The following is a 22,849-nucleotide window of genomic DNA, read 5'->3' on the forward strand; positions in this document are numbered from 1 at the left end:
ATAAGCTGAAAAAGCTACCGGGATTCCTGGGAGTGTAGGATTCTAGAGAAGGATCGAATTCGCGAACAAAACCCGTTCTTGAGAGTGGGAACAGTGACGGCGGAGGTGTCACTATTCTCACCTCTTTCAAACTGGAGACACAAATCCATTTACAAATCAGACGAAACGAATTGTCTCCCTCTCCATCCATATATCTATTAGTGTTTGTGCTCCAATCGGAACTTCCGAGACGCTACGCCATGCTCCCTCAAGGGCTGCATAAATAAGCGTCTGTTCTCCACACTCATCACCACCACTTCGACGTCGACTCAGCCAGTCTGGTTGAGTGGTAGCTCGCTTGTGAGTTTTGCGGCTTTCAACGCTGTGTTTCACTTGTCTTTGACGTGCGTCCTGCGAGATACTGAAGCATTGCGTGATTTGGCGCCTTCGAGCCCTGCAGTCAAACTGCGCTTCCATATCATGGGGAAGCTGAGAAAGGTCCTTTCGCGAAAGCCAACGGTACTATCGGCGAAACGCAGAAAACATCTCAACACCTTGCGAACGAAAAGGTAAGCCTTGCATTCTTTCGTACCTTTCTCGCAGTGGTATGTCATATACTGCTCATATGCATGGCACGGGCACAGTGAGCCTTTTTTTTTGCTCTCACTTCACTTCGACAGATAAGTTTACAAAAGTTTTATTCCTATACAATAATGGAAACAAGCATGATGACGCGCTTACGCAACAATGAAAATGCTGATCTTATTTTCTATCCTGAGTATCGAATGGTTTGTTATTTCATTTTTACAGAGAGAGGCCACAATCTATTTTTGAGAGCCCAAACAGCGACAAAACTGCAAATGAGGGTACCATTCCTCGTACGGAAGTGACTGCTGACGTCTGTGATGAGGTTGCTGCAGACTACTGGGACGGCCTAGGGGTGGACGAGCACTTGCCAAATCTCTGCTTTTCAAATGCTTCGAATGAAACTTCGTCGCAATGCATGAACATCTCTGGAAGAAGAGTTGTCTCAGTTGTTCATTTTATAAAGGCCATACAAGAACTCGGCAACCATCGCTGCGCCAGTCCACATGGTGGGTTCTTTGAACTGCAGACAGAGCGTAGAGTAGGCTTCTGGTCAGAATATACATTCAAGTGCAATGGATGCGCCGAAAACAGGAAGGTCACCACTGATCCTGTAGCGGAGCCAACACCCCTAACAGAAAAGACGGCACTAGGCGTCAATGATGCTGCAGTGTGGGGTTTTATGAGCATAGGTTTTGGACACTCGCACCTAGAAGAGGCAATGTCCGTCATGGAAATGGAAAAGGCAATGTCCGTCATGGAAAAGAAGAGGCAATGTCCGTCAGAAGCAAGAAAGCCAGAAAAAAAAAACGGTCCTTGTCAGGACCAACCTTCTCGATGCTTCGGTGGAGATTTCGCACTGAATGCGTTCTTCGTTCAACTCCGCCGTCTCTCTCTGTGTTCTGTTTTATTTATCTCTTACTTTACGTTGCTGCTATCTAGACAGCTGAAAATAATGCACATTGCCCAATGTTGCCCGACTTTGCCATTAGCAGCCAACCTGCGGGATGAAATTATAATTTTAGTACAAGAACAATCGCTTCCGTGTGCCTTATTGGACAGCCTCTTGGAAAAGCTGAGCTAGTTTTCGGGTGTCGACTCTAGGTCTATACAGATAGGTTGGGTTTCGCTGAGAAAGAACCCTTACGCATTTTATTATTCAATACTCCCAAAAGGACGCAATTCGCATCTGTGTTACGACTTGCGCTCTTCGGTGCGGTGCTAGGAGGACTCGTTTTATAGATGAAAAAATTGTCTCTCATATGTTTCGCTAAAGCTGAGCAGCGCATTCGTGTATACGCCTTGTGCACCGCCTATAGAGGCGCCACTGATAGCCACCTGCGCCCCATACATCTGTTTACAGCTGCGCCCCATACATCTGTTTTCGGATGCATGAGGCTCATAGTGTTCTCACTAGCAAAAAGGCAAAGCCCTTCTGTCGTTCATGCATACAAAATCACCATTTTTGGCTCACTGCAAGGCACGGAAAAGGGGCTTTGTGTAATGATAGCCAGGAAGTAGTGGAAAGGAGCTTCCTGGGTAGCTTCTGAATGTAGCGACATAAGTATCAAGCGGACCATGCGCGACACCCACACTACATTCACAGTCGAACCAAAGCTGCTGACAGTGGAGAAATCTATAATTAATATGCACGTGCACAAGGTCGGCGTTGTTCCACGCGACCCAACACTGCCGGTATTCAGGGCCACTGAAGAACTTCCTCGAGAACTACTCTTTTTCTACTCTTTTTCTTTCTACTCTTTTTTAGCGAGGAAGAGAAAGAGTCGGTTCAGAAACCAAACCATTATTTCCAGCAACCCTTGCGGCAGCGCGGTTCAGCGCCGTTCTATTGTAAATAGTTATACGTTACCAGGAGAGAGAGAGGCACCTCTTTTCGGGACAGTTGCACGGGAGTACAAAGGCTCTCGGGTCCGTGCCTTTTTTTGTTGCTGTTGTTGTTATTGGGGAGCGGGGGGGGGGGGAGGGCATCACGCACATTTGAAACGTTTCAAAGGAGATATGGGAGCAGCGGCACCCCCGAAAAGAATGGATTAGTTCCAGCAGGAACAGACTCTTCGCCACTGCATGCTACGACGGCGGAGAGTGCATTTTCCTCCCTTTTTTCCAAACGTGACTTAGTGGCGTCTTCTGGTGGCTCAAGCAGAAACTACTCGCAAGATGGCGACGGTGGTACCGTCACCTTAAACCCCACAAATCAATCAAATCAAGCTTGATGGTATGAATCACATCACTTTCAATTGACATCTCTGTGATTGCTATTTTCAGGTGCCTGCTAGCTGAGATGCAGCGTGAACTCTTTCTCAACGGTGTGGAGCAAAAAAAGGTGATATCTGATTAGCGTCAGTGCGCCATCTATTTTTTTTTTTGTTCCCCCTTGACGTGGCTGGTGAACAGAAGGAAGCTGGCATAGCACAAAAGAATGCAAGGGGTGAGCGAATCTGTCATCCCTTCTTCTGGCTCTCTGAAGTGCAATAAAAAGTTATTGTGCATGGCCGCCATCTTCAGGTGCCCAGCACAAAAAAGCTGTCTGTGAAGTCACGTGCAATAAACAGCATAAGTACAAGACGAGCCACACTTAAATGAATAACACAAAACTGTTTTGTACATGCTGAGTTCTTTTCTGTGATTGCTACGAACCAAACTCCTCAACAAATATACCCAACCTCTACATCAATCCAATCTGGGTAACTCGAACAACGGCGCGGCAAGAGAGCATCTTGCGAGAGTAAGTCATCTAGGTCAACTGTGCTTGCTGTGCTCTAAACTTGATAGAATATAGGTTGCAAGTGGAAATTAAGCAAGATACGCCAACTCCAACCAGCCGTGTGTGGGTGTACGTTAGAAGATCATATGTTACATTCTTTAGCTCGAGGAGTCGGTTTTTGTTCTCAGGTACTACAAATGCACTACCATTGCAGTGAAAGGCAGAAACACCCGTCTGTATATTTTCGATACACCATAACGGCGTTTACTGTAAAATCATGAAACTTGTCCAAGTGGACGCTGGTGCTCGCGAACAGTTGAAGCCGCCTCTGCATATACATAATTTCTTTCTCGCGGTGTGTGTACCGTTCGAGGCATTCTTTTCGAATGGACAGTTATTGTTAGTGGCGTGGTAGAGAGTGGTCGGAATCGAAATGAAAGCGTGATTTTTTTTATGATGACTGCTCTCTCGCCCAAGAATATTTATTTATTTATTTATTTATTTAATTATCTAATACTGCCAGTTTTATGCGAAGTCCTTGGCAGGATAATATCTCAACTGAACGGTAGCCAGCACTTAATGAGGCAGGACTGAGCGACATCGAAGAATTATTTACACCTGTGCACCGAAGGATATCTCATTGTTTGATTGAGACGTAGCTTCCGCGGGAGAGTTTGTCAGCCCGCCGCACATTCCACCAGTGAGTCATGCAGAGCAGCTGTCCAGTGAGGTAGGAGCGGTTGACAGCCTGCTAACCAAAAGTAAACTTGAGCCATCTGCAGCGTCATTGTTCCTTGTGTTAAAAGCCCAGTGCCGCAGAGCACGCGGACAAGTGAGCATAAATTTTAAAGTGAGAGATACAAACGTTGTTGAAGGGGAGAGAGAAAAAAAGCCCCTGCTGAATGCCTCATTTCTCCGAATCCTGACAGCATGCTTCCCCTTCCTGGTTGCGCCCGCAAAGGCTCAGGTGTTTGATCGACGAAGTGTTCTCCTTCTATTGCTTTATAGACGGCGCAAGTCGTTTTCGGCGCTACTGGAAAGATGACGACAGTGGAACCGCCACCATAAACAACAGCTTGTCAAATAGGCGGCGAAGCAGACAGCCTACCTGCTCCTTGCAATAAAAAGTATTCTGATACAATCTACGTATACTTATGTTATTTCGGTATTTTTGAGCCTTTTTGGAAAAGCATTCATGAAAAAAAAATCTACGTCAAAAAATAAGTATCTTAGTATCAGTGTGTTAGGCTTCTAGATAACTATTTTGATAATTGTTTGCCGGAATGCTCGTCGGAGTGCCTCTGGACAGCCCTTGAAGAGACCGACAACTTGGTTTTCTTTTTCTATCCAGTTTATTTCCGGCGCGCCCCAAAGCTTACCCTTAGTAGTGTTTGTCGCTGCAGCAGGTAATATGAAAAGCCTGTATACCCACTTTTTAAGCAGTAAGTGTCGCTCTGTAAGGCTCTGAACGTGAATGAGACCTTTCATCCAGCAACGCTGTGTATTGATAGATATGTGGGGTTTAACGTTCTAAAACCACCATATGATTATGAGAGATGCCGTAGTGGAGGGTTCCGCGAATTTCGACCACCTGGGCTCCTTTAACGTGCACCAAAATCTGACCACACAGGCCTAAAACATTTCCGCCTCCATCGAAAATGCAGATGCCGAAGCCGGAACTCAATCCCTCGACCTAAGGGTCAGCAGCCCAGTACGTTAGCCACCAGAACACTGTGGCGGGTCGAACGCTGAGAATTGATAGTGATTCTGGTAGCCTTTCTGGCGACTTGTGCACGCTGTCGTCTTTTTTTTTTCGCATGAGTTGCTGGAATTATGCTTAACCACGTTTACTTTAAGCTTTCCAACTATTTTTGAAAAGAATAAGCTGTTAGAATAAGACAATGTGGATCTGTACAGCTTCTTTGTATTGTACCACGTTGCGTTTGCCTGCGCATAGGTTGTTGCACCTCTGTCGGTGAAGGCGTGGCCCGTCGTCGTCACCCTTTACACACTCAAGCCAAGCGAATTCGCCGAGAACGTCATTGAGCATATGCGCGGCCATGCCGAGTAGCAGTACAGGTACAGTACAGGTACAGGGGCTAGAAAGGTTTTCCTGGTGTCGCGAACACGCACTTTCTGCTTCGGTGGCGGAGAAACCAGATTCTAGGCACCGCGCGGCGGCACTGTCCGTTGCTGGTGCGTTGGCGAGCGGAGGTTGACGACGGAGGGGGGGGGGGGGGGGCAACTGGCGTAGCAGCGCAACAGCTTCATTGTCTCAGATATACTGTACACTACATATAGTTTAGCAGTATATTTTAATGCTCAGTGTTGTCTCCGAGACCGGTCAACGAGGGAGGTAGTCAAAATACCATTTTTGCGGACCCTATGAAAAGTCCCCTACAGGTCCTCGTATGCAGGTGTTAGCTAACCATCGTATTTTTCGCTGTGCACGTAATTGTGGCGGCCTTGACACGACTTTTCCCTCAAAATGCAGTTTTAAATGCCGAGACTTTTTTTGAATTGCTTAAACTACGCACAAACGCAAATTAAGTCTTTCTATTTATTATATATATTCGGCTACGTAAATCCGAGTGCTCTATCTTTTTTTTTTCATTTCACCTACATAACCATAAGGCTTCACGTAGGGGAGGTACACATAATAATTTGACTATATAGTTTTAATTGAAACAATAGATACAACAAATGAAACAGCACTCAAGATATTTTAAGAGAAGAAAAAAAAAAACACTCGAATATTGGTGAGCGAAAACAACGTCGCAGTCATGCATTTGTAAACACGCACACACTTCCAGACAACAAACCATTCTTAGTGGCAGTGATATTGTGGGCATTGTTACAAAGAAGAAAAAAAGGATTCATTATCAGTTTCATTGACGAGATTATTCGGTAGACGGTTCCATTCCTGTATTGTTTTTACGAAAAAAGAACTACCGAAAGAGTGGGTTTCGTAGTGGTATTCTAATATTTTTCGTGAATGGTCTTCTTCTTACCCAGTATAATTTGTCTTCTCTTTTCCCAGTATAATTGAAAAAAAAAATCAATTGAGTACATGAGTGTATGACGAACTTGAGTTGCTGGTGACAAAGTGTACAACATGTTATTCTTGTCGTGTGCGTCGTGGAATGGTTTCCCTCAGTCACGTTTGGCACATGTATACTTGCATATCCATCGGGACATTGAATGCTAGACACGTGGGCCACTCGCACACTGAAAGAATAACATCGCATGCCTGTTTCTCGGCAAGTTTTAATAGAGGCGAATAATGAATATTACGTGCATATACATCCGCAGTGACCTATCGCAGATAACAATGCAATAAGTGTTACACATACTCTTTATTGACAATATTCTTAAGTGTTGCATGCTTTTCGAGTACCGTAGCGTGCAGTACACGCGTTGAAACTTGCGTATGTGGTTTAGCGTGTGCAGACGTGGTGATAATCAATCAATCAATCAATCAATGAAGCTTTATTTTCATAAATAGATATATGCAATTACAGGGATTATTTGGACCGATAGCCTAAAGTGGCTAGTGGACGGTCCAATACAATGTGCAACATAAAAAAGTGTACAGGTCAGCTCTGAGGTAACAACATAAAAAAAAACAATCATGTGATACAGATAACACAGTAATACATTTTTTCTTGCAGATATGCATACTTATTAGCTTGCAGCTAGTTTCTATACATAGGCACTTATTAAAAAAATATAATGAAAATCGAATCACACACACATGCTTACATGTCTTGACTCCACAGAAAAAATGATTTACATGCCATGCTGAAATTACGTGCCGTTTTAATCTCTAGGGGGACCGTGTTCCATATTTTTGTTCCACTAAACTGTATCAGTCTTTCTCCGTAAACATTAAAACATTTGGGCAGATTGAAATTACCATTCGAAGCATGTCGCGTATTGCGTTTAGGAATTGAAAAAGATAAGATCGCGCGCTAGCCTTTAGACACCAGTGAATTCCATGTCCCTCATGAACCCTAAATTTGATTAAACACTCAATTGAATTAAAAGCTTATATATAAATCTCGTATTGCTTTGCTAAGAACACAAAGTTGTGCGCCGCATGAACTCGATTACCTCTTTGTGCGAGATCCACTTAATTTTTTCCATTGTTTTTTTTTACTCGCCTAGCATCATACCTCACCCCCACCCCTCTGCACACATGCACCTATGTGAAGGCGGATGTTTCATTTCATATATAAATGCTGAAATGCTCAATTGTTAGCGTCAGAAAATGAAAAACATGCCTCAACCCCCCCCCCCCCCTGTCCCCCTTTTATTGCTACCTTAAAGCTGCCTCTACCATATTTGTTAACTCGTAAAGGGACCTGTCTTATTGTTTCCCTGATAATGTCTGAGGTTGTACGTCCCAAGAACCACGATATGCAGGAACGCCGTACTGGAGGGCTCGGGAAATTATCGTCATGTGGTATTCCCTAACGTTCACTCACATTGCACAGTTCACAGGCCTCTGGCATTTCGTATTATCAAAATGCGGCCGCCATGCTTGGGATTAAACCCGCGTCCTTCGAGTCAGCAGCCGAGCATGGCAGCCCCGGCAGTCTCATCGTATTCCTGCTGCGTCCACAGAAAGCTGCATGCAGCGACAACGTTCTCTATGCCGAGGTCATATCATTAACAAGCCAACGCGCGGGGTAGAAAAAAAAAGCGGCGAAATCTTATGCCTGCGTATTCTTAATTGACGAAAATTGAAGGGAATTGAGGAGCTCAGTTGGGGGCATCCGTGTCCTGTTGAGCCTGAATCCGACCAGGAGCGTAGCAAGGGAGTAGTACACCAAGCCTGTGCCCCCCCCCCCCACCCCTTTCTCTTCTCTAAATTGTTTTCGCAATGAAAACAGAGCAAAAAAATGGCCATTTCAAGGAGGTGGCGCGCCCGAAATCAATAATGTGCCCCCCTTCCACCTGTAAAAAAATTCTGGCTACGTGCCTGAATCTGACGTTGATATTTTGGTAGCCGTTGCAACTTTATTCCGAACTGCGTCTAGAATAGTTCCAATTATGCTCGCGTACAACTGAAAATCTTTCTAACTTCTTCAACGTACAATACCTCAATAGAAACAGAGAACTTCGTTTCTTTTGTTATGCAAAGAAATTCATGCAAAGGAAAGGCGTCCCTCAAATCAGAGACCCAGTACAGTAGCAAGCGCAAGACATCAAAAGAGGTTTCTATATGTAAATGAATTCCATTTCACTGTTTCTTTATTAAATGTTACTTTTGATTATTCATTTCTTGTACGATGAACATACGCGTTTCTTTTGCTTGCACTATTTACTAACAGTTTTCGTCAAAATGCTTATTTTTTTGTTGTATTTATTTCGTTTTTTGGTATAAACCTTATAATTGTTTGTGAGCATTTATATCACTGTATACGAATTTGAATGTGTGAAACATAGTGTTATTGAACTGGAAACCCGAATATCTATGTTCCGTTCGTGATATACTATATGCCATCAGCATGTGGCGTTTTGAAGACGCTAACCTACCTGCATAGTCTTCAAACCTCTTTTTCCTCGTGTACAATTTATCAGTGCCATGTGTGGCGAACAAAACATCCTTATACCACAACCACAATACTTCATTTCAATGCGAGAAACTCATCATGGGGTGGGCTGATGAACGCGAATGAGGCGTGCCGGCGAGCGGCTGCGCCCTCTGGAGGTTCTATCGTAAAGTCTGTCAGCCTCGCCATATCGTTCACGAATCTGGGAAAACCTTTCCAGCAACTATAGTACAGGTCAATTTTGAGACAAGTTGTAGGTCGAAAAGCCACATCGCTCCAAAATCGTAGCGACCCGAAAACTGCGTACCTGATTTCATGAGCAGGTACAAAAGTTGCTCAAGACGTGCTGACGAGCATGGGATCGTTACGTGATGCGAAGGCAGTGCCATTTAATTGCGTACTATTAACGCAGGCCTGTATATATATTTTTATGCAGTAATATATTTTACCCTGAAAGAAGCAAAGAAGATTTTAATTCTAGTAACAAAATCGTTGACCGCGTCCACTAGTCAACGGTAACATGACAAGGTACATGTGATACTTAAAGTTTATGTTACCAGGTGGCACCACAGTCTCTTTTCTCGATTATAAATCAAAAAAATAAAATTATAACGCCAATTCTCACGAGAAAAGCAGGGCTGGTTCGAGTCGTTAAGAAATACTATCTTTCTATCCGTGAAGTCATCTCATTTCATGTTCTGTGCAATAGAGGGTCCCTTAAGTAGGCCGCGCACGCTGCCTGCCTGGACGTTACGAGAGCCTCTTTAGCAACCACGGTTTCCTGCACGACAGGCGTGACCCTTCGAAGTTTCGTTCTGACCTTTGGAATATGCGGTCAATGTAACAAAACAAAGAAAAAAAATCATGGTGAATTCCACTGAAGAATAAAATCAACAGCCGCGTTCCGCATTCGGGCATAACACTTGCTGCGAGAGGTATGGGCATCGATACCCCGCACCTCCACCAGATGTCACGGGGTCGTGACGTGGCCGAAGGCAGGAGACTTTGCGTTGGAATTTAACTGTTTATTTGGGCGAACCTGTGCCCAGTAAACGAAAAGGCCGATTACAGTAGCAGTCTTGGTGGTTAAGAGAATTTTATTTTCGGATATATCTTACACAGCTTATGTGCACACATAAAAATGGACAATGATGAACAATGCGTATATACAATGCAAGCTGTTATATACAGCGAAAGAACTTATAGCGTATGCCGTGACGTACAATACAAAAATTGTACAACAAATGCAGGACATTCATGACATCAAGATGATTTACCTTAAATAAACAGTAAGGCTATATGAACAAACAAGGGGAGCTCATTCACAGTGTAGCGGGATATTTTGCATTCACCTGTGAGGACAATTTTCTCTCGCGCTCAAGAGTAATATTGCACAAAAGGACATGTTTCTAAACAAGAAAATAAAAAAAACACATTAATGTCACAGTGGTACAAGCTCCAGCCCACCTCCTCAATAGGGGAGGAAAGGCATGGACGCTCTGTTGTTTTTTTCAATACATCGCGTAGACCACCGCCGGAGGAAAGCCTCCTCTCCCAGCATGACTAGCTCTGCGTTAAGATGCATAAGCATTAGGTTTCTTAGCCGATGTAGATGGGAAACATGGCTCTCTGGGGGCGTCCCCTCAGGCAGGCCAGTACTCTTCGTTTCCATAAGACGAAGGCTTCGATAGCCATTAAGAGTACGACAAAGTTATCCCTGTGGCTAGACTTCCACTGCATACTTGTTTGGAACATCCTGGTAACCATGCGCCAAAAGGTGCGCGCTACTATACATTCATGAAAGACATGGTTTAGTGTTTCGACGCGACCGCATTGCGGGCATGTGGCGGAGGGCGCCACGCCCCACGCCGCAAGGCGGTCGGCCGTTGGTAAAGCCCCGCCATTCCCTGAGCCAGTTTAGGTCACGAACCTCGGAGGGGAGAGACGTGTTTGACCTCACCAGTCGAAAGGAAAGTTACACCTAAAACTTTAAGGCCTTGGACGATTAGGATGCCATCAGGGAACTCTTCACTGTGCATCCCAAAGCACAATGCCTTGCTTTTTCCGGGATTAAGACGTGTTCCCGACAAGTTGGGAGCACGTCTTATTCCGTGACGTGTGGAATATTCGCAGAAAGGCTCTGCAGCTATCTATGTTCCGAATAAACAACGAGATATCATCGGTGTATGCCGCTACTTTCACTTCGCCCAAGCCTGGAAGAGGGAAACCGCGTATCGAAGTGCATTTCTGGATTTGTTTCAACAATGGATCTATGCATTATACAAAGAGAAGTGCGGAGAGGGGACCGCCTTGTCGAATGCCCCTACTTTCTGCGATAGGTTCAGGTGTATAGTCATTCACTACGAATGACGTTTCTAAGTTTGTGTATAGTAAGCGGAGGGTGTCTGTTAACACTCAAGCACAGCGAAGAGATAGTTCCATTCTATGCGATCAAAAGCTTTTTCTTGATCCAAGGAAACGAAAATGCCAGATATTTGTGTTCTTGTAGCGTACGTGAATAAACCGCGAGTCAGCGCAAGCGAGGAGTAGATCGTACGACCTGGGACACAGCATGTTTGTATGTCGCTTACTATTTCCGGTAGAATGGTTGATATGCGGTTTGCAAGGATGGCTGTCAATATCTTATAATTCGAGTATAGTAGGGAAAAGGGCCTCCACACCCTTGCATCGGACGGCTCTCCCTCGCTTTTAAGCAAGAGTAAAACTCTGCTCTCACGAAACCTATTCGGTCTGATTCCGTCAGCAAGAAGCCCATTTAGCATTGTCAAAAGAGGGTCTTCTATTGTTTCAAGGAAGGTTTTGTGGAAACTCAAAGGTACCCCGTCAGGGCCGGCGGCGGCGGTTGTGTTCATGCGCTGAAGCACGATACGTAATTCATCCAGCATCACTGGGCTGCACAAACCATCGCGGAGCTCCTCTGGTACGCGGGAAATTACCTTGCAAAACTCATTATCTATGGTGGTATAGTTCACGTCGTTTGCGTTCTCCGCCCTGAAAAGATTCGAAAAATGTGTTTGAAAGACCCTCATTATGTCTTCTGCTCGTGTAGACTGTTCGCCATTCGGCAACTGAACGAAAGGAACATGCGTTTGTTCACCCAAGGAGCCGTTGCGAACACTTCGAAAAACAGCTGGATCTGAAACCGGTCGTCCGTTGATAAAAGACTGCGCAGCCGTGCGCGAACTAAGACGTAGCAAAAGTTCGTACCGTACCTTTAACTGATCGAGATAGTCGTGCATTGTGAACGTCAGGGTCTCGCCTCTGTGTACAATGCGCGCTTTTCGTAGCTTGTCGTTTACCTCTGTCGTCAGGCGCGCTTCCTTTCGCGCCCCGCTTTGATAAGCTCGGCGCGCCAACTGTGTTTCAATGCGCCCCAGTTACGGGGTTCAGGTGGCCTTTTGCATGCTTGCTCTAGTGCATTGCGCAGTAATGCTACGCTTTCTGGTTCGTGCACGAGTGTGGTGTCCATTTTCCAATGGTTTCTAAATGTGGTGGATTGTTCAAATAAAAGATTTACAGACACTGGAAAGTGGTCTGTAATGCATGGAACGTCCGGTGGGAAATGTAGGACCTCGCAACTAAGGACATGTGTGGCTAGCACTTCTGCAAAATAGAAGCGGTCTAGCCGGGTCATGTTGGGACCGCGTTGCCATGTTGCAACGAAGTCATTTCCGTGAGTGTCGACCCACGCACCCCTGAGCTTGAATTTGCGGATGAGTTGTCGCAATGCGCTAACTCCGCTATTTTGTGCGCTTTGTCTGCGTCCGTGCGCATCTCTGTCGGTGTCCTCAACACAGTTAAAATCCCCTACTAAGAAAGTACGATAGCTGTCAAACATAAATAGGTCGAGTGAATTGAAAAAATCAACCGTGCCCCCCCGTTGAGCTGGGGCATATATTACGAGCGCCTTTACTCGTCTGCCGTGGAGGTCAAAGTCTACTGCTAGTGTGCGGCCGTCAAAACCATAAACACAGTGTGCTCTTCGACGTAAAGCTGGTGTCAAGAAAACAACTCCGACTCCGCATATCTTTGAATCAGTCAAAAAAAAAAGGCTTCGACTCCAAAATGTGAACAAAAGGATTGCACATCAAAAGGGGTTCTAAAATTACATTCCTGTAAGAAGAAAATATCGACAAGACTTGACCTTGCGAAGTGCATGACTTCTCTCTGCTTGTCTTGGCATCTGAAACCCCTGAAGAAAATGCACCGTAGCCATTTTGCAAAAAGGAGAGTGCGCGCAAACTTCAAAGAAACCCCTTGCAGGGGTTGGGGCGAGCACTCAACGAGTGAACATGATTAAAGAGAGAAATGCTCTGCCATTTACAGAGCATTAGCGAATTTTCGGGGCTTACTACTGTCCGTAGAGCCCTCAGAGTCTGTGGTCGGTGGGTGGGCTCGTTTGGTGGCGGACAATCTATTTCCATAGCGCTGGCACCGACACTAGCACCGGCGGCCGCACCTGTAATCTGGTAAATGGGGTTTGAGAGGCTCAGTTTGCGGGTCTGAGCTGAGTACTTGCTGGCGCGGGCGCTCGTCGTTGTCGGTGGCATAATCACCGTTGTGGTCTTGTCTGGGCTGATGACCGGAGCGTCTGCACGTACCGTTGTTCGGGTGCCGCGTCCCATCGAAGCTCTCGGCGCCTCGGAGCTACTGCTGGTGCCAACTGTGTCAGAGCTGCAGCTCTCGTGGTTTCTGCTAAGTACGAGCACTCGGGCTTTGGCTTTGGATGAGCTGTGTTCTTCATAGGCGTCAGGCGAGAAGTCGCTGGTCTCGTACTGGGCGTGAAGCGTTGACGAGGCTTTCTCAGACAGGCGAGGCAGGTCTCCTGCGTCTTGTGGTTCAGCATGGGCGTCAGTTTGGCTTGTGTCAGTTTCGCTCGCAGGCTCGAGCGCCAGATAATCATCTTGCATTGCGGGCATGAGATCGGTGCACGCTTGCCCTTCGGTTGTCGCTGCTGCAGCCACTGCGAAGGTCTTCGGACGTACGCAGTCAGCTGTTGCATGGCTGCCCGAGCACTTGCGGCATAGTTCTGCGCATCCCTCTGTGGCATCTACAAACACGTTGCAGCGCGTGCAACGGGGCGTGGCACAATCTTTGGCGATGTGGCCAGTATTCCTGCACTTAGAGCACACTTTCTTGACACCCCGGTAGTCACACATGACATTGTAGCCTTGAACTGTCAGAAAGTTTGGTATTTGGCTTTTCATTTCCACTCGCGCCACACGGACACCTGTGCCAACTCCAGGGCGGCCCTTGAACACCGGCTCGTGGATATGTTGCCCGTTGCCGTAGGCGGAGAGAGCAGTCGCTAGGGCTGCGTCGCCTACCCACAGTGGTACCCGGAAGACTGTGACATGAACTATTTCAGGACCTACGCTGACTAGTGGAACTGATTCGCCGTTCAAGAGAATGGCACCCCGGCTCTTCAGCTTGGTGGAGTATGGACAGACCCACACCCTATATATGAAATCTCCATACAATTAATTAACAGGTGTGCTGACATACTGACACGTGCACTATTTGTAGTGAACACTCCATGTGCCACCATCTTCCATCTCGCATCTGCTGTGGGACATACCCGCTCTAGAACGGGCATCTGCCACTGGTAGCTACATTCACTAATGGAGGATGGACAGACCCACACCCTATGAAGCTTAGCCCACAAAAGAAAAAGAAAACATGTAGTGCGTGGGAGCATTAGCCCATTTTATACAGCTTAGCGCAGCTATTCACGAACTGCTACGTTAAACTTCTAGCCACTAGAAATATTTGAGCTTTACGACTATTGAATGGCGTCTAGCAGCATTTTCAACATTTTTAGCAGGAGCAGTTAGCAGGAGCAGCCGCCATCATTTTCCTGCCGCTTACGTAAACCCTCGAGTGAGCGTTTTTCTGAACGCGTTGAAATATGGCCCTTAAAATGCAAAATACATTTTATTCGAGGCCTGCTCATCATATCTCGTGCTTCACGCAAGTTTTTTGGAGACTCTTAAATATTTTGTCTGTGTAATCATCAACCGTCAGCCCTCGCTAATGATTCATTCCAGAACACGAAAAAAGCACAAACCCGAAGCACGAGAACAATCTTTATCAAAAAAAGCTGGCGTTCCGCAACAATGATTGTAGCGGTCTTTAATAGGAATGAAATTGCAAATACGTTCAGCTTTCCTAGTTTTTCGCGAAATGTTGGTGTTATCGAGGTATATCAATCACTTCTTTGCATAATGTTGGAGTTCGTTTGATCTCATACATGAAATTTGTTTCACCTTTGCAGATATAATCATGTAATCTAAAGTATATACGTTTTTATATTCCCGAATCAGTATGCTTTTCGTCTGCAATCTGTGTTGGCCTTTTTGGTGGCGTTTTATGACGCTACTGTCACGTGACAGGTGAGAATTCACGTGAAAGTTACGAGAACGAAGAAAGCGGGTGTACTTGTCCCTCGTCTTTTTTTTTTACGGGTGAGGCTCCTTAAGACCTTACATTGTTCGCCGTCTCCCCTCTGCCCGTAACACGTCTTCATCTGTCTGACATTTCTGAACCATTTTCCATGTAACATTCAACTTATAAGCAATAGAGGGCGTTGGTGGTAACCATTTTATATTTAGCCTTCAACTTATAAGCAACAGAGTGCGCTGTAGTGAATTCTAGATGTGATGGCGCTGCTGTTAACGATATATATATATATATATATATATATATATATATATATATATATATATATATATATATATATATATATATATATATATATATATATATATATATATATATATATATATATATATATATATATATATTTATATATATATATATATCCATGTTCTATACCACATATATTCTTCTCTCATATGGACGAAGCCGAACGCAGGAAAGCGCGTCGTGCAGAGTATCAGTGTCGCCGTCTACGGGAAGCTAGCGCGGAGACAAAAGAGAATGAAACAGATGCAAAGCGGCGACAACTAAAGTTCTACACCACAGACTACGGCTAAGAAAGCAAATGCTAAGCGAGAAAAACGCCAAGCTGACGCGCAGTTGAGACAACTTGAAGTGGATGCGAGGCGGCAATACTCAAAAGAATATTCTACACCAGAGGTGATAGCTGATGAAGCTGTGATTATGAAGTCAAAACGTAACCCGGAACTCAGAACCTCATATAAGCAATAAAAAAGAATCACCGCTATTTCAGTAATTGCAGTAATTGCAGTATTCCAGTAATTCCAGTAATTCCAGTAATTGGGTGTCTTGCGACACCCAATTACTGGAATTTACCACTGATCTTCATTTCAATATGGATAATAATTAACAAACCGACTGCATTTTCCTAGATTTTTCTAAAGCATTCGACCGCGTACCTCATTCCCGTCTGATTTCAAAATTAACAGAACTTCGTTTAGATTTGCTAACCTTACCGTGGATCCGTAACTTTTTGTCATTTCGAAGGCAGTTCACTCTGGTTAATACCTCTTCCTCTCCAATTTCCGATGTCACCTCCGGAGTGCCTCAGGGTAGCGTCTTGGGGCCACTACTTTTTCTAATCTACATTAATGATCTTCCAACTAATATTTCTTCGTCAATACGGCTTTTTGCTGACGATTGCATTCTATACCGTTCTATAACTAGTACCGATGACCACCTTGCTCTACAAAAAGACCTTAATCTCATTAACAACTGGTGTGGTGCATGGCAAATGACTAAATTTATCAAAATGTAATGTAATATTCTTTAGTCGAAAAAAATTAACTGTTGAATTCGATTACACCATAAATAATTCCAACGTGTCACGGTCGTCTTCGTATAAGTACCTCGGCGTTCATTTCACTTCTAATCTTACTTGGGCGACACATGTAACCTACATATCTGCAAACGCATCAAGAACATTGGGATACTTATGTCGAAACCTACGAAACGCGCCAAATAACGTCCGCAAACAAGCTTACTTAACCTTTGTTCACCCACAGCTGGAATTTGCATCACCCATATGGTCCCCCTTTCAAGACTATCTCATTAACCAGCTAGAAGCTGTGCAAAAGAGGGCGGCACGGTTCATTTCACGTATTTACAGTCGCCCCTCGAGCGTCACACAAATAAAACATGACCTTTCATTACAGCATCTAGACATACGGCGCACAGTTGCCCTCCTGTCTTTGCTTCATAAATATATTCACGCGTCCAGGCCACCACCCTTCCCACTAACAGCACCATTGCGCATGTCTAAACGACTTCACAATCAGCGAGGCATCACACGCATCTTTGGAAAAACAAAATCATTCAATACATCGTCTTTGCCTCGTGCCATAGCACTCTGGAATGACCTACCCACGTCATTGTCAATTTAACTAATCATGAAAATTTTCGCGAGCAATTAATGATACATCTATCTCAATAGCATTGTATAATCTCCTTGAATTCTGTTTTTGTTCTTTGTGCTTTTTTGCGGCTGGGAAATTCTTGTTGTTGCTTGAAGCCCCTCTTTGTCATTTGTGCAACCACTGTTATTAGTTCCAATGTTATTACTTGCTTTGTATTTTTATTAGTTATTAGTTATTAGTTGCTCTGTAGTTGCTTTGCTTTGTAGTTGCTTTGTATTGTGGCAGAAGTATCACCCACTAGCATTCTTTCCTATGTACCCCCCTTACTCTATGCTCCGTAATAGAGCCTGTAAGGTATTTTTAAATGAATAAATTACAATCGGTCTCACCACTATCTATTTGAATAAAAAGTATCACAACCACAATCAGTCTCAGTACTATCTCAACTTTAATCACAACAATCACCTCTGAAAGCTTCGCCCCATAATTATCTTCAAGCAGCTTGAAATTCAGTAATTTTTTTTTTGTATGGTGAGTCATTTTACTGAGAACGACCACCCTACCCACTTCTTGCACGTATGATGATTCATGGCACAGGTTCTCGTGCTCGAACGATAAGCCGCGTGCCACTTTTTTTCTTCTTTGCTTAAGCTTAGAGCGATCTTTCAGGTAGTTCCCGGACACAGAGTGAGAAGGAACGGGGCTGACTAAACCTTATTGTGCATAGCCTTCTCATCCTCTTTTTTTTTCGTTGGTAAAAGTGATTTTGTTGTGGCATGTGGAAAGTGGGAAAAAACAGGAGGGGCTATAGAGATGGGGTTCAATAATAGCGAAGAGAGGACAGTGTGGAAAGAAAACTCGTTGGAGTGACTAATCGTCTATCCTGTGCCCTGTCAACAACCTAAACACTGGGGAATGACTCTTCATATCCTCCGCTCTTAGCACATTCCTCACGAACAAGGTTGATTTGTCCATGCCTTCGGGAAACGGCAGACAGAATGGAACGAATAGATTCGGAACGCCCCGTAAATACACTAACGAGGGATCGCACCTCAGCAACGAAGATTCCAGAGAGCGCCTTCTCCACGCCCGCCATAGAGGGTACGTCACCGAAGAGTGAAGAGGCTTTAGATAGTCTGCAGTTGTGTTCGCTTTCTAACAATGGAAGTGGATCCTTTAAAAGCACACGCCCCTACCCCTGCTGAGCGCAGATTCACCGTAGCTCCACACGTTAACATGAGGCTGCCTACGCTCGTCGCCACCACCTTCCTAGCCCTTCTCGTCGCCCAGACTGCCAACGGCCTTTTCATGACCAGCCTAGCTCTGCTGCCCATTTCGGCGATCACGAGTATCGGTGGCCTCGCAGGCCTCAAGCTGGCCATCGCCATGAAGCTCCTCGGCATGCTCGGCTGGTTCAAAGTGGGCCGTTACGGAGTAGGTATCCGAGCAGGCATCGAAAGCAACAAGCTGCCCGACCGAGTCGTGCTGCGCGCCGAGCCAAAAGACATCTTCCCCAGCCCCACGGTATCCGTACCGGTTGCTTCGGTGCCGTACTTTATCGAGGGTAGCATGCAGAAGCCCCTTCCCGTCCGGCTGTCAGTCAAGGATTTCAAGATGCTCGCTAAAGCCACGACTGACTTCGATTCCCCGAATGTGAAGTTTTCGTCCAGCGGCTCTCCATACGTCAAGGGCAACAAGGGATCTGTTCTGCAAGCCTCTTCGGATCTGAAGAAGCCATTAGTCAACCTGGATGGAAAACGCGCTGCAGCTATTCGAGTGAGTAACAATTTACAATTGCAGTCTTAATATGAATACTGTGGTTCAAGGCATAATATAGACCACGTGCAATGACGTAGCTGTTACGACGAATACTGCGGCGTGACTCTAACATGCTGCGTTTGTTTAGATTGAACTCGAGATTGGTTATGGTAATTTTTATTTATAGCGAAAGCTGGTATCAGATTACAAGCCTCGCGTGCGCTGGAGTAGTCCACCAACACCGCCGGTGTTCCTAGCCACTATTGAGCAAATATAAAACACAATGTCACACGAAGATTCGAACCCGTGTCTTTGTGTGCCAGCCAAACATTCTACCACAGAGCAACGCCTGTGCTTGAAACTGGCCTTAGGCCGGCTTGATGTCGGAAAAGAAGTCGCGTTAACATTAATCATAAAGCGTTTTACAACAGTAAAGCAAGAACCAGGTTTACACAATGCTAATTGCGTAACGCATGGGTTGTGAAATACCTAAACCCATTACTAAAGGTTGTTGTGGTTCACCTATTAATTGTGCCCACACTCAATGTGTGTGTGTGTGGAGATTGGTCAAGAATTGACTGGTAATATCAAGTAGCATGAAATTTGGAAATAATAAAGTTTATATAATCATAAATACTGGTTACACTGTAAATTATGGTGCTGAACCTAAACTGCAAGCCTATAGTGAATGCCTATCTACAACACAGTGTATTGCCTTATGACGTGGTGGGTACCGTACAACTGTGCTTGCAGGAGTTTCCCAAATAATTTTTTAAAGGCTCTCAAATTGCGCTCTTCTAGCTTTCGTTGTGACTATGTTGCGCTTTCCACACAGGCCTGGCAGGTGTTTTTTTCTTTACTGGGCACACAACTCGTGCTACCAACAGCGTTTTATGTACAATTACTGTTTCGAAACAAATTGCAGAATGCCCAATGCGTGTGAATTTTTTTTAATCAAAAACGACGTAGAACTGTTTTACGCAATTTTCGTCTTGTAGGCAGACGCACTACTTGTCATTTTTACGACTGCTCCATCAATACATTCGACACCATATTTGCTTGTTCCCCATGTTTGTAACTGATCTGCTTATTTACTCTCACAGAGCCGACGAAGCACGATCGAATCAGACCCGAAGGTGGTCAAGGACGCTGTGAACCTGGTGCACGAACTCGACACGAACCGCTGCATTCTGCGCCTCACTTGCGAGGTCAGCGCGGACGCCTCGGCCTACGGACAGTACGGCCGCCGAGTAGCCTCCTTCCTGCGCAGCCTCAGACCCATAGGCCGAAACTCCGCCTTCGTGGACTTCGAGAGAGCCTATCGCAGGGGCAGGTCACACGGTGTCCCGGCCTGCGTCCAGACTTACTCGTCCTGCAAGGTTGACCTCCGTGCTATGGTGGCCTTCGTTCAGGCAATGTGAGACACCCCGCCACCTTATTGAGATGCCTGTGATACGTGCACGAATATTGTAAATAGCCCGACGAGACCATCGCTGCCTATGAAACTATTCAGCAATAAATAGTTCGCACAAAGTTTTTGGGTTGTCCGTATAAATGCTGATGTGTAGCTTCGGAGGTCTTGACAAAGCATCCGTTCCATTTTCTTCGCTGTTTTACTTTTATTGTGCTACTCGATTCTGCTTGAATGCGGATTCATCGCCAGCCTGCGAACAAAATGTGTTTCAATCAATCAATCAATCAATCAATCAATGAAGCTTTATTTTCATAAATAGATATATGCAATTAAAGGGATTATTTGGACCGATAGCCTAAAGTGGCTAGTGGACGGTCCAATACAATGTGCAACATAAAAAAGTGTACAGGTCAGCTCTGAGGTAACAACATAAAAAAAAACAATCATGTGATACAGATAACACAGTAATACATTTTTTCTTGCAGATATGCATACTTATTAGCTTGCAGCTAGTTTCTATACATAGGCACTTATTAAAAAAATACAATGAAAATCGAATCACACACACATGCTTACATGTCTTGACTCCACAGAAAAAATGATTTACATGCCATGCTGAAATTACGTGCCGTTTTAATCTCTAGGGGGACCGTGTTCCATATTTTTGTTCCACTAAACTGTATCAGTCTTTCTCCGTAAACATTAAAACATTTGGGCAGATTGAAATTACCATTCGAAGCATGTCGCGTATTGCGTTTAGGAATTGAAAAAAGATCAGCAGGCAAAGGTGAATTTCTATTAATTATGTTATTTACTGAAACAGCAATTTTGTAGTCACGCAACATCGGAACCGAGAGAATGCGTTGTGATTGGAAAATATTACTTACTGATTCACCTTGGCTTATGATTTTCAGTGTACGCTTTTAAAGTCGTTCAAGAGTTTTTAGATAACTGTTGTACGTCACACCCCACGATTCCAGACAGTAACCTATGTGACAATGACACAATGAAAAGTAGAGTGTGCGGAGAATAGCTTGTGGAAAATATTGGCGAGCTTTTATTAGAGAATAGCAGCCATAGGCTAGCTTTGCGCACACACTTTGTACTTGCTCATTCCAGTGTAAGTGTTCATCAAAAGTGACGCCTAAATATTTAAAACAAGGAACTTGTTGAATAGGAGTGTTGTTTATTGTTAGGTTAAGAGATTCAGCGTCAATATGTTTCCTACGAGAGTGAAACACCATATACTTTGTTTTAGTACAGTTAACAGTCAGCTGATTCCTGGCAAACCATTCACTACTATGACAGTGATCTTAACGGTGGCAAGTCTATGCCCAAACCGTGGCATTCACAGGCAATATTTAAAAGTTTGCAGAAACCTAACGTTCTATAAATGGATTAAGGTTCAAGTATTTCTGAAATGTATTCTTCCACAATATCTGAAGAGGGCCCTAGATGTATCTGATCATGATATCAGATATTTGGCTCCGTAGTGCAAGAACGGAGTGAAAAAACCTTATTTCACTCCTGCAGGACTGCGCTTTACGCGTAGCGGGCGTCTCCTACGTAGGGACTGACAGGGAGTACCCGGCGGCCGCTTTCGACTCCGGAAGGAAATCGCGAGTGGGCCAGAAGCCAAGCGTGTTCTCTTATTTATCTGGCTACATTGAAAACAAAAATATGCCCAGCCATGAGTAACCGGAGAATGATGCCCCTGCTGTGCTCCCTACGCTTCACTCAAACCGGAATTTACCAGAGAAACTATATCTGTTTTCCACCGCTTTTCTCCGGTGGGCTCCGGCGAATGAAACCGGAGAAAAACAGGGCCAATCAACTAATTATGCTCAAGAGGTTGCTCTGAAATCGCTCCGGCACATCGCTTCTGCCCCGGTGGATGCTCCCGAGTCGCTCGCGCTCATCGCTCAGCGGCATTCATTGGCTGCTCGAGAAGCGACGTAAGCAGCCGGTGGGGTGAGGATTGTGCGAAGCGTTCGGCCGCGTTGGAGAAACGTCAATCATTCTGAACGATTTCTGGATATCATAGGCGACAAGCAGCAATAAAGGTTATCAACGATAGAAGGGAGTTGTGCAGACGGTAATCATGTGATGGTTCCTGGCAGCAAACGATAGATTGTGATCTTGCGAGTGTTCAGGGTGCGGCCGGCGGTTGCTGGTGTGGCGAAAAAATGCTGGGTGAGCTCTCATGCAATTACCTGTATTATTGTTGTCAGGTACTGGTATGATTGCATAATGTTGCCTTAAACATGTGATCAAGATTAGGCTAATTTCCCAAGATATGTCAGCGAAAAATCAGAGGAATTTCGATAATGCGTTGTTTGACTACGTGTTTTTTTTTTTCCTTGGGAGGGCTCACCATTGCGAGCGCCCATTGACAATGCTTGTGTACTTTCTCAAGTTATATCTTGTCCAAATTTGGTCAGATATACACGAAGTTTTCGGCACTGTAATCCTTTTTAGTGTATACAGGAAATGC

The 22,849-nt window shown here is 44.9% G+C and overlaps 1 protein-coding gene across 1 annotated transcript; it reads left to right on the plus strand.

Annotated features, from left to right (window-relative positions):
• Positions 1-18,222: 18,222 nt before the first annotated feature.
• Positions 18,223-20,477, plus strand: LOC142767577 (uncharacterized). The gene is made up of 2 exons (XM_075869539.1): positions 18,223-18,959; positions 20,045-20,477. Exons 1-2 carry the CDS (start codon positions 18,345-18,347, stop codon positions 20,360-20,362), a joined length of 933 nt encoding a protein of 310 aa, XP_075725654.1. The 5' UTR covers positions 18,223-18,344; the 3' UTR covers positions 20,363-20,477.
• The last annotated feature ends 2,372 nt before the right edge of the window (positions 20,478-22,849 follow it).

Source organism: Rhipicephalus microplus, chromosome 7 (genome assembly GCF_043290135.1).
Source record: "Rhipicephalus microplus isolate Deutch F79 chromosome 7, USDA_Rmic, whole genome shotgun sequence".
In the NCBI taxonomy this organism is placed as follows: domain Eukaryota; kingdom Metazoa; phylum Arthropoda; class Arachnida; order Ixodida; family Ixodidae; genus Rhipicephalus; species Rhipicephalus microplus.